Here is a 17,947-nt window from a genome sequence, read left to right as displayed (position 1 = left end):
ACTGAGAATCTGAGAACTTCTTCAAAAGTCAATACACTTTGCTCAGTAGCCCCTCTCTGCTAGGCTTTGGAGATATGGAAATAAATAAGACAATCCCGGCTCTTTAGGAACTCAACAGATTTTCAGAAGCCACAAAAGGCAGACAAATAAATGCTAGTAAATGTGAATGTGAAAGAAACAAAATCTTTTGTAAGGCTGGCAAAGGAGAGGAGAATCCACAATAAGCAATTTTTCCCAGTGTATGGTTTGACTGACTGCATCATTCTGATTCCCTGATCTGTATGCTAATGGCGGTGATTTTACAGGAAACCTTAAAAGGGAAAATGACCTAATAGTTAGATCAACCACTTTATGCAGCAGTGGGTTTCCACACAGTGTCAGGCCTTGACTCCTACAATTTGTTTTACTTTTACCCCCTGCTGAAGTAGTAACAGGAGTGACTCTGCTGCTCCCCGTGGGCTTCCCAGAACTGAGTTCCTTAGATTGTGCCCAGGTAGAATCATTAACAAAGCGTGTTTGATCTCCCCCACACAAGAAACCATGGCAAGTCTTTTTATAGAGAAACACATCAACTAGTATTAGGGGAAAAAAAATAGAAGCTTTCTACTTCAATTTTGATGCTACTGTTTAAATGTTCATCTCTCATGGCACGAACACCCTTTCAAGGAGCAACAATTGTGTGTTGCGGCTGAAGACCACAGACAGTTGTGTGAGGCAAAGAGGCAGCTCATGATTCTCTTGTGCTGTTTCAGAATGAGGGTGCACTGCTTAACATCAGCCTCTGCCTTGACCATTCCTTTCCTTCTGTGAACTTGTGAATGAGATTTGGGAAACATTACCCTATTAACAAAACTTTTTGTTCACCTGTCTACACCTTAGTGGGAGTGATCAATTACTTCTCCCTTAGTGCCCACCTGCACCTTTTACTTGGCGTGACCATATGTGCCAGCTTGCTCTACACGGTTCTGCTCCATGCTTATTGCTCAGCTTAGTTATTTGTAGCTCCTATTTAATTCTCTCAAGTTCCTATTTGAGTAATAAGTTACAGGGACCATAATAACATTTCACCTTTTTGCACACTACTCCACCATAGTAATTCATTTACTATGTCTATGTTACTGTGTGTGAGTCCCTGGGTGGCATCTATGAACCTCAGAGATCAGCACAAGGACCAAAAAGAGTACAGCATATACCCAATACATGCCTATAAACTTAGAATTAAATAAATGAAAGGATATCTACTGGGAGTTTCCTAAAATGAATAACATTATTTTGTTGTAATCTTTGTGGTTAGTGAACAGTCCAGCTGAACCACATATTTTAAGTGTGCTCAGAAATGTCTATGCATCTAACATATCCAAAAAATCTAGACATTTTAAGAAGGCAAGTTTGACTGTCAGAGCTAAAAAAGTATATCTACTGAGGTTAGAATTGTAATTCAGTTTTGAGTGTTTTTGTTACTTTGATTGTTTTTTATGTTGTCTTCTTGAAACCTGTCCTGTTTTTTCACCCACCATCATACATAAAAATGTCAGAAATTTTGTAAGAACAGCTATTCTTAGGAGTTATCACAGTTAGCTTTGGAAACTTTCATTGTTTTTTTTTTTTTAGTTCATCTAAGGTCATCAGAGTTTCTGACAAGGCCTGGAAAAGTCGCAGAATTGGTGAGGAAATCTGTGCAAATTTGAGCTGTCTGTGGAAACCTTAGTGGTTTGTGGATTGCTAGCCAAAGCCCTTGAGTCTTCAGTGCAAGTGTCCGGTCTGAATAATAATCATTTTTCTTATATAATGTATCATGAGATAAGCTTCAAGATGTAATTGTATCGAATATCATGTTTACTGTGAACAACCAAAGAGTCTGAGTGGGACTAATTGTCTCAGGGTGAATCGATAGTTTTTTCTGTCAGCTCTGAGCCTCAGCTTCCGGGCCTGTGGGAAAACAGAGTCCTTGTCACTGGCCCACGCAATAGCCCCTTCTCAGCTCACTTGGGGATTCAAGCTCAGAATTTTTTATTCAGTGGAGACCTTTTTTTCTGCTTTGTTGACAAGCTACCATCATCCATCATATATGCCAGAATATGCCTCCAGATCTCTGTCTTTCTCAGAAAACAATCTGTGACAGCTAGGTCAGCAATTATGGGCCCAGTGGGAAGTCAGACAGCACTGGATTTTTCAGTACCACTGGGATGGAAGGAGGTGAGTGCTAGTTTAATCTTGACCTGAAAGGAGAGGTTGTGAGCTGAAGGACCTGCCCTTATCCTGGGGACTTTTGTGTTCGTGATAGGCCTATTCTTCGTATTCTAGTGAAATCTGCCAATGTATCTTCATCTTAACAAACCACAAATTGAATTGAATTGAGTTTGCAATAATGAGATCCTAAAAATCGATTTCGAGAAAGAGGGAGAAATTGTCCACTCCAGGAAGTAAATATCTAACAGCTGTGTTCTGGGTCACTGGCATTATAGATGAAATAAAGAACTCTGGGGAATGGTCGTCATGAATTAATGTCAGGAAAAACCCCAAAGGACCACATTAGAGTTTATTATCTTGGTAAGAGACAACAAAATTTGGGTAATTCCACTGAGAAAGGGTGGGATAGGAAGTCAGGATTAGAATGCAGGTTGACCATATAAGAAATCAGATGGATTTTCTAAAAAACAAAGAGCTCTGTCTAAAAAAAAAACTTATCATGCATTCTTTTTTCTTTTTTTAATTTAAATGCCTTAACAACTATTTCTCCATTGACCTCAGGGTTTCACTGAATACCATTTTATTTTATTTTCCATAGGACCCTCCATCATAATAAGACCCTTGCTTTTGGCTCCAACCTGTTTACTCCCCACTGCCCTTGGCATCCTACACTTTAGCACAGAGGTTCTCCAACCTCAGTGAGCATCAGGATCACCTGGAGGGCTCTTTAATACACCAATTGCTAAGTCCCATGCCCAGAGTTTCTTTTAATTTAAATATATATTTTTTAATTTTTAAATTTTGATTGACATATAATACTTCTACAAATTTATGGAATATAATGTAATGTTTCAATGCATGTATACATTGTATAATGATCAAATAAGGATAATTAGCATATCTATTACCTCAAACATTTATCATTTTTTTGTGGTAAGAACATTCAAGATTTTCTCTTCCAGCTATTTTGAAATATACAATACATTTCTGTTAACTATAGTCACCCTCCTGTGCAATAGGATGTCAGAAATTATTCCCTCTATTTAATTGTAACTTTATACCTGTTGACCAATATGTCTTCATTGTCCCCTCCCCTCTACCCTCCCCAGTCTGATTCCCTTGGTCTGCAGTGAGGTCCTAAACCCTGTACTTGTAACAAGCTCCCTGGCAGTGCAGCTGGTCCAGGGAGCACACTTCTAGAATCCCTGCTCCAGCAAGTCTGGTTCACTGTAGATCCTAGATTGGACCCCTTGCTCTTTCTCCTCCTTGCCTTGCACATGCAGCTCCTGCCCTCTGCTGGCAATGCCCTCCCCCCACATCTCACCTGCTTGAATTCCATTTATCCATCAGTACTCAGGAGCAGCATCTCTTACTCCTGGACACCCTCCTGACCCTCTGCCTCATCCTGGAGAGGGCTGAGCACCTCTCCTCTGGGCTTCCCCAGCACACAGCTTGCCTCCATTCAATGGATGTGGAATTGTATGTTTGCACTCTCCAGCTCAGCCCTTGAGGCCAAGCCCTCTATGGAGGCAATTCCTGACCATCCTATGCTGTATCCTGGGCCTGCCATGTTAAAGAGACCAAGTAAAGGTTTGAATACAAAAATGCATGAGTGGAGTGAGATGACAAAAATCAACTAGGGTAGAGGGTTGGATCTCAGTAGAGAAAACCAGGAGGGCATTGGACATCTGCCCTAAAGGTGCCTCCCAGGGATCTGTGTGGTTGCTCCAGCCCTCCCAAGAAGAGCCACTGCTCTGAGTGAACTCAGTCTGCAACTGAGGGGCAGGTGCAGAAGAGCAGGGGCCCCAGGGAAATTCATACCAACTTTGAAGGAAAAGAAAACTTCATATTCAACACCAGCCTTTTTTAAAATCACCATCTTCTTTCTTATATACACACTCAGACATACTCATACACACTCTCCAGAGAACATTTTATTCTCACTGTACAAAGTCATTTACATTGCACATAATCCTCACAATGATCCCCAATCTTTTATGAGGAAAATATATGGCTTCAATGTCAAACGACTTATTATTATGTGTGTGTCTTTAGGCAAGGTACATAATCTTTCTGAGCTTTGGATTCCCCATTTTACAAATGGGGAAACAATTTGGCTCTTGCAGTGCTGTTAAGAACGTTAAATAGGTAATATGTGCTAATTAGTGCCTTTTCACCCTGGGGAATGGATTGTTTCATTCAGGGAAAGAAATCTTCATGAGCGTTTTAAAGAAGTTGTGATAGAGAATAGGGAAGACATATTTGGTTTTGCTACTTATTTTCTTGGTACCCTTAAAACTCCTTCTAAGGTGATCACATACATCTCCATCTGCCAATAAAAGCCCATCTCTATGCCCTTATGCACCTTCCAACATAGTTTCTCTTTTTTTTTTCTTTTCTTTTTTTGTATTTTTAAAAGAGACTCTTTCAAAATGCTTGTACAACATGGCTAAAGATTTTGATGTCCATAACCAGACCCCATGCTACAATTAAGTTCCAAATGAGATGATCAGTACAGAGTGATTATAATATCTAATCAGAAAAAAACAACAAACAAACAAACAAAAAGAACCCCAGCATCTAATAAAATGTTTGTTTTAACAGCAACCATATAAAAATATGGGTCTGCATTACTATATTTTAAATTTGCTTTATACAAGTGAAGTTGAGGAGAATACTTTTATTTCCCTTGTGTGTGAGAGAGATATTATTCAGTTGAATAAAATTTTAATCCTTCTTAAAATCTTTAATTTTAACCTCTATTTTTCCATCTGTGAAAAGGCTGATGTACAGAAAATGTGGTATATCTACACAATGGAATACTACTCTGCTATAAAAAAGAATGAAATACTGCCATTTGCAATGACATGGATGGACCTAAAGAGAATTATATTAAGTGAAACGAGTCAGGCACAGAAAGAGAAATATCACATGTTCTCACTTATTTGTGGGAGCTAAAAATAAATAAATAAATACAAAAAAAAAAACAGGGGGGGGGAAGAAGACATATTACAATTCCTTGAAGTTGATACGACAAGCGAACAGAAAGGACATTGTTGGGAGGGAGGGGGGAGGGAGGAGGGAGGGAGGTTTCAGTGATGGGCCACAATAATCAACCACATTGCATATTGACAAAATAAAATAAAATTTGGAAGAAAAAAAAAAGAAAAGAAAAGGCTGATGTATTTCATGTGCAACTTAAATCTGCAAAGGTCGAGGGTGTGTGGTGAGTGCTCTGAGATTGGCAGGGTGTTGCTCTCAGTAGATTTTGGTGGTGTTCACAAGAAGGCTTCCACCCTCTTACCAGGCTAATTCTGTGCTCACTAAAGCGGGTGTCTCATGTCTGCACTGATGAGCATATGTGAGCAATGCAGAGACTACATCTCCAGTAGCTAAGCATGTACCTCCAGAAGGAATTAACCCTTTGAGTGTGAAGGGGCAACTGGGCTCTTAAGGGTGGAGCAGGTGATACAGCAGGAGTCAGGGGACAGTCAGGCAGCACCACCCTGAGTAATTCCTTTGGACTAATAATGGAATGAGGGGATGAAATTTCACTGAATGTCTATGCATTCCCAAGTGTGAGCTCATGTAACTTCCACAATGACTTTGTAGGGTGCGCTTCTATGAGCCTCATTGTACAGTTAGGAGAACTGAATCTCAGATAAATCAAGAAAGCTGCCTCAAGACCACTGATTAGAAAGTAGCAAAACAAGAATTGAAACCTGGGTCTGTTGAACTCCAACAATATTTTTTTGTTCCTGTTCTACCAATTGGCTCAGTTTCTTTTAGGTCTCATGACAACATGGAGATGTGCTTTCTTAGAGGTCATCAACATTTATGTCATCAATTAAGTCACTAGACTAGCCAGTAGTGTGCGGGAATAGAATGCAGACCATAACAGCTGTGACACATGGGGAGGGAGGCAACTGGACTAGAGAAAGGAAGGGGCCAAAGCTCAGGACGTGACTGAAGAACTCAGGCCTTCCTGAGGGGTTCTGTTGTCCAAGGACACCATGGTATGAGATCATAGAAAGTAGATGAATGGGGGAAATAGCAAGATGATGGATATTTTTTATATATATAATTTTTAACATAAACTTTCTTATAATGCACCCTTACAATCAGTTGTAAGTGTAAATGAGTACATTATTATGCACTATTGTAAACAGAAAGAAAGTGAGGCTCACAGTTTTGACATAAACTTGTCTCTAGAGAGGCACTCGGTCAGCAGTAGAGCTTCTGTACCAAGCAGGCTTCTCCCCTTAGCCTAATGTTGCTCCATGGGAGCAAATTTCTTCCATGTTGTTTCACTTCTATGTACATTTCAGACTCTGGGCTGGGGGCTGGTGATCCTCAGCAGGCTCAGAGTGTAGTGATGGCATGAGTGAGTGGACAGAATACACATGATTTGTGGACAGCGACTCTAACATGGAATGATGAGACAGATAGATAAGTGTGCCCACTGCTGTGGGAATAGAAAGTTTACACACTGTATCTGCCTGTGGGAGTGGGACAAATGCATCCATGAATACATATTTGAGTTATTGCTTAAAAGTCACATCTTTTGCTGTGTGTCTCAGCTTGCAGGAAATAACCACACTGAGAACCAGAGATTTTTCTGCCCATTCCTTGCTCCAGTACACTGGCTTTCTGCAGTTCTGTGGTTTTCCACACATTCTAGTGACTCTTGTCTCCCTCCCAGAGACACTGGGTCCATCTCTTTGCCTGGGTAACTCCTATATATTGTTCAAGACCAGTATCCTGCTTGTTTCCTCTAAGACACCCTCTCTGAATCTGCCCCTCTGAGCTGAGTCCATTTCCTTTGCATGTACATTACTCCCTGCTGACGAACACTGTGTGGTCGTTCTGTTCATTGCTGGGCACTAAAGCTCCTAGGACCCAGTTCTTACCACAGAGTCTGGCACAGCAACAGACTAGAAGCAATCAGAAAACAGCACAAATTCATGAAGTACACACCCTGCACACTTGGAGAATTTCAACTAGGGTGTAAGAAGCTAAAATACGGCAGAGCAGGAAACTTGAGACCAACGTGGCATCCTCTAGGCAGTAAACCATTGAATCAAAAAGTGAAAAAGCATTCTTTGGAGAGAGAAGGTAGAGTGATTGCTACTGGAGAGAACTGGTTGGGAACTCAAGGCCCTTTCGTTATCCCAATCACTGCAAATACTCCTACTACCCATTATTGATTTAACACAAACAATGTGCTAGGCCCAATGGCATCATTTTGTGTGTTATCACTTTACATGTATTAGCATATTTAATTCTCACAGCAGTCTTCTCTAATGGCTATAATTATTCCTTTTTTTTTTTTTTTCTTCTGTCTGGTAAGTGGATCGCAACCCTCGGCACAGTGTTGTCTGCGCCACGCTCAGCCAGCGAGCGCACCCGGCCATCCCTCTCCAGGATCTGAACCTGTGTCCTCGGCGCTACCAGTGCCGCACTCTACCGAGTGAGCCACGGGGCCGGCCCATTATTCCCATTTTATAGATGAGGAAATCAAGTCTCATAGAGGTAAAGTGACCCAGCTAACAAGCTGTGACTACCACAGTTTAAAATCCATGATTTATTCTATACCATGATGCTCATTATTCCAAGATTGACGACAGCTGGCTGAATGTAGGCTCCATTTGCTGGAGAAGTCCAATTCAAAGGAGAGGCATAGGTGTACTGACGGGGGTGTGGGGGTGGGGGTGGTTCTGAGAAAGGAGGGAGTTTGTGAATATCTCTGTATCTGGACAGTTTCTTTTTAATGACAAAGGAGTGATCAGTGACCTTGTAGTTAGGATCACTTTGTTATAAAAGAATAAACTGGGAAAAAGTGTTTTGAAACTAAATATAGAAAGTATGATTTCACTTATCTTTTCAGAATTTCATATTTGCAAAGGATGTGTCTGGATTATTGATCAAAAATACTTAATTTATCGTTGTGTATGCTCAAGCTAAAGACTTTCATTGCTCAGCAAATAATGAAAAATTGACTTTTTCTGGGTAGTAGATTTAAAGTAAGAATAACCCCACCCTCTCCACACACCTACTCAACATTGCCTGACCCACATAAGATGGTATATAATAAATGTTTCAAATGATACTTACTTTTCCATTATAAAAGTTTTTTTGTTTCTACTATAAAAGTAATGAAAGCTCATTTTTATAATAAAAGATAGAGAAAAGAATATGAAAATAATCTATAATAAAACCTCCCAAATAAAGTTCTTATTGGCCTTTTGGCATACATTTGTTAGATCTGATTATATCCATCTTCTATATAAGTTTATCTAAATCATGATTACTTGACCTTCTCTTTTTTACTTTGGCAATAATGAATAAGTGTTTCTGTATATAAACACTAAAATGATATCTAGCACAAGCACAGGATAAGAAAGTGATGGCAAGGATGAAATACATTTGCCCTCTTTGCACAAATACTAGGTCTCCCTTTACTGGATATTCTTTTCTGCTGAACCCAGAGGAAGCCTCAGAATCCTTCTCATCACTGGGTTCTAGGAAGGCAGTGCTATTCAACCAGAGTTTGCATAGTAAACTATATCTATTTTTTATCTCTAACCTTGAGACTGAAATGAGATCAAATGGTTCCAACTGTCAGAAGCAAATTAGTGAAAAGGATAAATCACGAGAGGTTATTACAAACCAGGCATCCGACTCAGTAAAGTCTGATGCAGATACTTGTGGTATTCTCACTCTGTCACCTCTAGCACAAGCTAGTATATCACTAATGAGAGCTTTTACTTCTTGGCTGACAATCAGTTCACTTTGACTCAGTGTGGGGTGTTTGCTTGTAAGTGAATAATTTTCCTGAGTCTAATTAGGTTGGGTCTAATCTATATCCTTCCTGTTAATACAGGACTTTGCAGATCTCAAGACCATTCCTGTGGATTAAACAACTAAGATGAGAAACTGGAACACAATCACAAGGATATGCACTGATTTTTCTTCCCTCTCTTCTCTTGTGCCCAGAATCAGACGTTGCCGACTTTGATGGCCGAAGCTCACTTCTGTATAGGTTCAATCAGAAGCTGATGAGCACTCTCAAAGATGTGATCTCCCTGAAGTTCAAGAGTATGCAAGGAGATGGGGTCCTGTTCCACGGAGAAGGTCAACGTGGAGACCACATCACCCTGGAGCTTCAGAAGGGGAGGCTCGCCCTGCACCTCAACTTGGGTAGGGTCAGGCTTTGCCTCTTTCTTTCCCACGTGCAGTGATGGGGAACTCCTTTTTGTAGCAGGTTACAATTCCTGAAACTTCCAGCAAATCAGATGGAAATGACTGGAGTGCAGTCTAGTGACATATTTTTCTTATCTGCATGGTGGTGGAAAAATACTGTGTTTTAAAATGTTTAAGCTATAGATAACATTTTTGACACAACATAATATTGGTATGTGGGGAGAGGTGCAAGCTAATCGTTATGTATTTATTTGTCTATCTGCCTGTTTATCTGTTTACTTCTATTTGTAACTCAAACTCTAAAGTAACTTTAACAGTTTAAACACAGGCATATAGTATAAGGAGGCTCGCTCACAATTTATTCTATTAGATACATTTATAAAGTTAAGTTTCAAGGGAAAAATGGAAGAGATACTTTCTAACTGCTCTTGGTTATTTTTTGGGGGGGCGGGGGTTTGAAATGTGTGAGGGTAAAATATAAGTTTCCAGGCATTATCATGACTTTTTAAGTGAAATCATGTTTCTTTAAGTTCTGTGGCTGTGCCAGAGTGAGCCCCAGACTTACCAAATGCCAGCAAATTTAGCATAGAATGCCCTCTTGCCTTCTGGACATTTAGGATGTGGGCCTCCACTGTGGGTTGGTGTCCCTCACAGCCTGCTTCACCACAGACAGGTCTGCATTTCGTCGTATCCAACTTCCTATCCTATGGAAAGAGGGAGAGGGACTCAGTTCTTTTGAGGTGATCAAAAACACTTTACATATTTTATCAATTAGCAGAAGAGAGAGAAAGAAATAAGAATGGAGGTTAGTGCAGACTTGCCTCCAAAGCCATACAACTTAGGTCTTTATTTTGAGGCATTTTTGAGGGTCTTCTAGGCACCCATTGTAAATATGGGCAGGGGTAGCAGGAAGAACCTCCAGAATTCAAAGTTCAATTCATAAAATTAACACACAATATGTGAAATTAAGTTACACCGAAGACAATTTAGAAGCAGAATCTCACTCAGAAGAGAGAAATAAGATTTGCTGTTACCTTAACTGGTTGTAGTAACATACCTAGGGAAGCAATGCACCAATGAGCTATCCAAAGGTTGGATGTACAAACACTAAACAAACTTGCATCAGTCCATTAGCTGGTCTTCAATTTTCAGGAAAGGAAAAGCTGATGAATGGAGTGTAACCTCCCAATTACAAGTGACTCACACAGCATTGTAGGTTGTGGGTGAAGTTACCATTACTTGCCAATAGTAAAGTCTACTGCTAACACTGTGGAATCTTCCAGTTACTACTATTTAGATTCCCAACTCAGATATGCCATTTCCTATCCAGAGCTTTGCAGAAGCCAGTGTTTTAAACCAGATTCTTTCATGGTATAGCATGATAAAAGTAAAATAGGTATGGTCATGAAACAGCTCTTGTTTTGATTGCAGACATGTGCAATCAAATTATGAATTTTCTGTCAATATATCTGCTATGCTATTTATTATGGGGAAAGTTCCATAACCTCTGATCCTCAGTTTCCTTATTTCTAATCTGGGGCCAATAACAACTAACTTGCAGAATATAGACATAAAAAACAGAAATATTATAATGAATTTTTATGTCATCGAATAAACACGGTTAAGTATCAAAAATAAATAGAAGTTCAATATTACTCATTTATTTATCAAACAGTGTCTGAATGTCTCACCCTGTTTTCTGCCGGTCTTTCTGAAAATAAATGGGCATATTAAGGAGACTAAGATCCGCTTCTTGCTGTAATACATAGATGGCAGAGAAAGTTTTTCTTCTTAAAGTCCATGTGCCCATATTTACAGCCATGGTCGTGATAAAGTAAAACATCACTAAAGAATGATTAAGCAATAAAAATATTTTTATTTGCATTCTAGATAGTTTGGAGATATCTTCATCTTTTTCATCTGCTTATGGAGTTCTTTCATTTCTATGAGTTTACCATAGTTAAGTGTTTACTGTACTTACCTGTTTTAAGCAGTCACCTAGGTTACCTGTTAAATAGCAAAGGTTTCTGTGTTCATCTCCTAGAGAATCACTTCCACAGATAAGTACTTTAGCCTTTCATATCTCAGTTATTGCCAGTGGATCTCTGGATGCACTAAGTAAAGGGGATCAATAATAGCCTTGATTTGCCCATCGTGGGAAATCTGTAATGTAGCTTCCACAAGGGCAAGGATAACATTTTGTCCACTGCTGTATCTCCAGCACCTAGGAGAGCACCTGCCTCAAGTAGGTACCTGAGGAAAATTGAACACATTGTAAAAGAGGTTTCCATTTCAAATTTCAGGGCCCAAAATAGATATTTTTCCCATTGGGTCAAATATCCACAAGTCTGTGCTTCTGACTCCCCCTGAGCCCCTCTCTCCTGCAATCGGGCCTTGATATTTTCAGAATATCCACAATGTGCTAGTATTCTATCCAATTCTCAAAGAAGCCCTATGAGGTAAGAAAACATTAGCCCCAATTTACGGATGTGGAATATTAGGCTCAAAGAGGGTAAAGTTCTCCAATTTATACCAATAGTGGTTGGTATAGCCACTATTAACATCTACTTATATCTAACCAATTTTGTTCTACTATTATTTTTAGATTATAAAATGCATTCCAGTTTTAGAAAACTTGAAAAAATTATAAAAAGATAAGAAAAAATACTTAAAATCCTACAAACTAGTCATCTCTTCTATTAACATTTCAGTGTATTTTAAATGTTTTTCTTAGTTATGAATATGAAATTGTTACATATTATTTAAAACACATGTTCTTTCCCTGTTACCACATAGCCTCCAACGTGAGAAGAGTTCATACCACCCATGATAGGTTTTTTGTTTGTTTGTTGTTTGTTTGTTTGTTTTAAAGAAATGAATCAGGAAGGAGAGAAAAAGAGAGAGGCAAGAGAGAGAGAGTGAGAAACCAAGTTAGTAGGCTAAGGAATGGTGCTGAGCCAATAAAGGGATGGGTTTAGTTTTTCTTTCCCCAGATGACATGGACATACCAGAAGAGTTTCCTTTAGTGACAGTTTTCCAGTGTGCAATGAGAGTTCATTACCTAATCATTGATTTAGCAATTAAGAAAACCAGGCCAAGAATGGAGGGCTTCAGCACCACAGTCAGCTACCGAACTTGGCACCTGGAGACATACACAGTGTGCTGTTCTTTTTTTCAAGTGACACTCTTTGATCACTCTCTGGTTTACCTTATCTAGTTGCTTTTACTGTGTCTGACTTGAGAAAAATCAGCTTAATGATGAAATTTAACTAGGGGATTCCCTTTTGCTTACTTTCTTATGGTAGAATGTTGATTTTTTCCAGAACTGCTATACAAAAAAGGAATTTCTTCTTTTGATTCATAAGGAAGTTAGAGAGATTCCCCTTCCCTCTTTTTACACATCTCATTCAGATTGCCTGTGGCAGTCTGCCCTATGTAGAGTTACAGCAGTCTGAACCCATGCATGCAGGTGGAGAATCAAAGAGCAGAGGCATTACGTGACTGGGGAACTGTTGTAAGAACTAAACAAGACATCAATAGTGCATACAGGTCACTCATCCTTGCAAGAGTTCCGTGCCTTTGAATTGAGGCAGAATGTTTGTGAGATCCTCAGTATATACAGCCATAATAAAGTGAGAATCCTGGAATAGAATAAACATGTGCAAAGCAAGATGTCCTTTGGAGGCCAACTATAGGGTTCAGAGGACAAAGTACTCCATTCTATGACTAACTCATCGAGATACTGGTGAAAGTTCTTCATATTCTCCAAAGAGTCAAATGAACATTTCCTTTAGCGTTTTTGAAATTCAGGCCTTGTGATAAGCCAACTCTCACAAATATAAAATGTTTATCATGTTTCTGGAATTGTGCCATACATTGTGGAAGTTTTTTTCAAGTTGCCATTTTTTGAGAGCCCACGTTTAGGGACTCTATTAAACATTTCAAAATACATTTCATTTGAATCATACAGTAATTCTATAAAGTATATCCAAACCAATTTATGGATAAAGAAACTGATGGTCAGTGATGCCCAGTAATTTCCTCAAGGTCACATAGCTGCATAGCTGTAAGACCTGGGATTAGAAATCTTTCCAATCCTACTCCAATGTCCTGACATTAATCACTAAAATGTTATAAATCTTCATAAAAGAATTATATATTAAATGCCAGGTAGTTGATATTCATGCATTAAATTGTGAGAATGATGAGATCAGGATGAGATAGGGGAGTTTAGGATTAACTTTGAGTGATCTGGAGATTTTATTATTAAGAGTTGAGGAAGATGGGCATTTTGGACAAAGTGTCAATGGGATAAATAAGGTGAACTACATTTTCCATAAATTCTGTCATTCGTGCGATAAGAATTGGTTGAACAAGTACATTAAGTACATGAGGTAAGGCACTGAGCTCTGCACTGAGGGTTAAAAATTGGATTTATCAGACCCTATTTTCAAGGAGCTTTCAGCCTAGTAAAATAATTATTTCTACTTACCTTCTGGCTTTGTAATATTAATTAAAAATGAATTAACTATGCATAATCAAAACCATAAAACATAAATGCACTAAGATAGCATTTTTTAAGATAGCAAAGTCAAAAAAGATAGATAAAAATTCAGAATCAGAGTTGAACAATAATTCCTAAACCTAGAGAGAGCTCTCATTCAGACGAGATCTGGCATGTTCAAGGTGGTATGGCCATAGACGAGAATGCTTTTACTCAACAAAATTTAGAAATTTCCTTATTAAAGACATGTATTTCATTGCCTTGGTGATACATTGAGATTTATTCTAGTTCAAGTGTCAAGTACACTGGAATCATACCGCTTCCTATTAGTTTCTTATTTTATTCAGGGGGTCTCATTTGAGTACTTAGGAGACAATTCATTAGTCCTACGTATTGCCAAACAAGTGTGGAAGGGAGTATCTTAATGACAGTGGCTAGTCTATGAAAGTAAAATGTGCCTTCTCTTTCTGCATCATGTCCTTCTTCTTTAATGCTGTCTCATTTTTCTTTTTCACAGTTTTCTGTTTTCCAATCTGTTTTTGTTTTTGTTTTTGTTTTTTCCTGATACTCTCCATTCCTACTCAGCTACAAAGCTTACATGGGTGTGTGGTGGGAAACAGATAGTAGGAACATAAGTAATGAGGGAGTATGGGAGCGTCACTTTTTCCCAGTAGTGGTAATGGAGAGAATATTAGCTTTGGAGTCAGACAAAACTGGATTGTAATTTGGGTACGTCACCTGGCTTCTTGAAGACTGACCTTTTTGCAGGGTTGTGTTCAGGAAAAATTGAAACAATGTATCTAAATTATTACCTTATGTGAGAAGCTTAATAAATACAAGTGAATACCAATATTGATAGTCTAACAAACTAAAGGTGGGAAAGTCGATTCTGAAGATGAGTTAGCAGCGGGCATCGGGAACTTCCACCTATTCTATCAATAGTAAATCAAGCCCTTTTCAAGAACGACTTTTTTTTTTCTTTTTTTGCTGACATACGGTATTAAACGAGAGAGTTCCCATCCCCTTCTCAGGCTATCTGAAATTCACAGATTGTGAACGTTAAAGTGGCACTCGTGTTTGAACTACTAAGATAAGACCCAGCAAGAAGATTTAATCAAACAAGGCATTTGGGTGAAAACACTGCAATATGCATGCTTTCAACTCAAAAATGTGAGTTCTTAGCAAGGATGAAAGAATCAGCATGTTTATCCACAGCATGTTGAAAGTGGGGGAAGGAAGATAAAAAGATGAAGTTAGGAATGTCTTGCAAACATTTCAAGCTTCCTATGAAAATTGTTATATTCCTTAGAGTCTTAGTTAATACTTACATTGTTTCATTTAAACTATATCTCAAATCACATGAAAACAAGTTTTTATTTACTTAGACATATTTTTTTCTTCTGTTTATAGCTCCAAAGTTAGCTTCTGTATAGTTTTATTGTTTTGTCTTTCATGATTGTCCATGCAGATATTTATCTTGCCTTAATAAATTAGAAACTAGCTAAAACTGGTCATTTAACCTCAAGTACCACTGGGGTAACACTTGAAATAGATATTCCAAGATAAAGAGTTTGATAATTCCTTGAGAATTAAATTTTTATTGTAATTTCTAATAATGGAGATTTCTAGATAAGACGGAATGTTTCCTAGAACCATCCTTCTTTCTTCGTAGATACAATTCTAAATGTCTTTCTTGATGAATGGCAGAAATTTAGTTTTCCTAATTTTTTAACCAAACCAAGTTCACCCAACTTGTTTTAATACAAGATACCTGAGTGTTAGCACAGAATAACTATTGCAGAGGGAAGATAAAATTCATTCATGTCTGCCCCTTTCTGGTTAACTAAAAGGTAACTTGTAATTGAGGAAATAATTTACACACATGGCTTTCAACCATATTTCAGCTATGCAGGATGAGGATTATGTTTTTAATTAACTTCACTTATTTTTATCTTTATAAAAAAAATGTTGCTTATTCTAGAATATAAAAAAAAATATTGTGGTAAACGCATTCCTGAATTGTATCTGCATATAGTGCTTGTCTGTGCCTTTTCACATAGTGGTGCTTAGTCTATATTTATACTTTTCTATTTTAATTTTATATATTTTAAATCAGTAAGGTATCAATTATTAGACATACTATTTATTAAATAATAAGTTTTATTTTATTAGAAAGGGCAGTCACTACTGAATATACACTTGAAATGATATAAGTATTTCATAAATACTATTTCAATGGCTATATAATGTTCCATCTGGTGATTCTACCTAAGTGTACTCAGGTGTTTTTTTCCCCCTCCTTCCGAATTATTGGACATTATTTCTAATTTTTAAATCACTAGCCATTAAAAATTTTTTCAGCACATTTCAGTTTGTTTTCTTGGAATAGATTTTAAGAAAGTGAATTACTAAGTAAAAAATTATGAACAAATTTTTAAGTTTCTCAACGCGTATTGACATATGTTTTTCCAGAAGATTAGTAGGATTCAATTTTTATTATCTTCAGACAATAAAAATACTGGCTCAGTAAATGAACATAAACAAGGAACAATGCTAATCCACTTTTGAGGAAAGGTCAACAAATTGTTTTAAGTATTCATAAAAACTTCATGAACTATTTTGCATAAAATCATGTGTGTTAATTAATGCTCATAGTTTCATTAAATGAAGTAGGTGCAAAGTAGTCACTATCTATTTAGGAACATGTACATTTTTATTCCCCTAAAGTCTTAAAATTATGAGGAGCAGAATTGTTGGATAAAATGACAGTTAACAAACTTTCTGAGCCAAGGTTAAGACATGGGGGGAGGAAGGGCTGACTTTATACCTTGAGGAGAGTAAGGCTGGAGTTACAGATTCTGGCTCTGCCTCCTACACTGATGATGTGTCAGTGGATACAAAGAAGATATGTCGGAAACAACCAATTTGCAAATTTACTACTTGAAGTCTCCAGATTTAAAGATCTCAATCTGTGAGAGAACCTCGGCCTAATCAATGTACAATCCACCTCATGAATTGTTTCTCCGTACATTCATAAGATATACACACTATTTCCTTCCAAAAAAAAAAAAAAAACAACATTACTCAGGGATTTAAAATTAGCCAACTTGAGGAAAATTTGGTAGTCATCTAAAAATATAAATAAGTTAGAACTGTGCTTCACACCATACAACAGAATAAATTCCAAATGAAATGAAGTAAGAAAAACTTGGGAAAATTCCTCAATTATCTCAGAAAGAGTAAAATTTTTAAACTGTCACACAAATCCAAAAGCCATAAAATAAATTAAAAAATGGTTGGATTTTTTTCAACACAAAAGTATGTGAGTGGTAAACAAACAAAAACAGAAAAGCGACATCAAGAAACAAATGAAGAATAGCAAAAAGATATTGCCAAAATTTATATTACAGACAATGGGCTAAATATAAATTAATAAAGTGAACAGAAAAAAATAGGCAAGAGATAGGAGAAGCGAGTCCAAAGCAAAGGAAATAAAAATGAAAAAAAAAAAAATTCAACTTCATTCACATACGAGAAATTCATATTAACGTTACTCTGAAATAGAATTTTTTAGCTATCAGATAGGCAAACTTTGGTTTTCTTTGTTCTGTCTTTTTAAGCGACAGGCGACCTCATGTTAACACCTTATCATTACCTGCACCCCCACCCTTCCGGTGTTCTGTCTACTTAAGCTCCTGGACGCTCCATCTGGATTCCTGCCAACCTTACTGCCAGTCTTGCCTTCTAATCAATTTCTCATACAGCTGCCAAAATAACCTCTCTTATATGTTAATCTGAATTGGTAATCTCTAATTTACTCATTCGTCAATGGCTCCCTTAAAGATAAAATATAAGCTGTATGACCTGGCGCAAAAAGTCCTGGACAGTGGGAGCCATGCCCGCGAGCTCCTGGCACTGTGATGCTGGAATCCCTCTCCACGTTCTGCCCACCTGTGAGCCCTGGGGCGGGCTTCTCCTGACCGTGTAGCCAAGCTCCTCCTTCTGGTCACAGTCAGCCTGTGGCTGCTGTAGAAGGAGGTCTTCACAGCT

General features: G+C 38.0%; 1 protein-coding gene across 2 annotated transcripts in view; it reads left to right on the top strand.

The window, feature by feature from the left end:
• The window catches only part of CNTNAP5 (contactin associated protein family member 5), a 761,255-nt gene that overhangs the window by 342,959 nt on the left and 400,349 nt on the right, over positions 1-17,947 (top strand). For both annotated transcript variants that reach the window (XM_063097434.1, XM_063097424.1), the window contains exon 5: positions 9,187-9,390. In XM_063097434.1, the coding sequence (XP_062953504.1) occupies positions 9,187-9,390 (204 nt within the window). The remainder of the gene's footprint in view (positions 1-9,186; positions 9,391-17,947) is intronic.

This window comes from Cynocephalus volans, chromosome 1 (assembly GCF_027409185.1).
Source record: "Cynocephalus volans isolate mCynVol1 chromosome 1, mCynVol1.pri, whole genome shotgun sequence".
In the NCBI taxonomy this organism is placed as follows: Eukaryota; Metazoa; Chordata; class Mammalia; order Dermoptera; family Cynocephalidae; genus Cynocephalus; species Cynocephalus volans.
The sequence above is the reverse complement of the archived record's forward strand: the minus strand, read 5'-3'. Positions and strand labels throughout refer to the sequence as shown.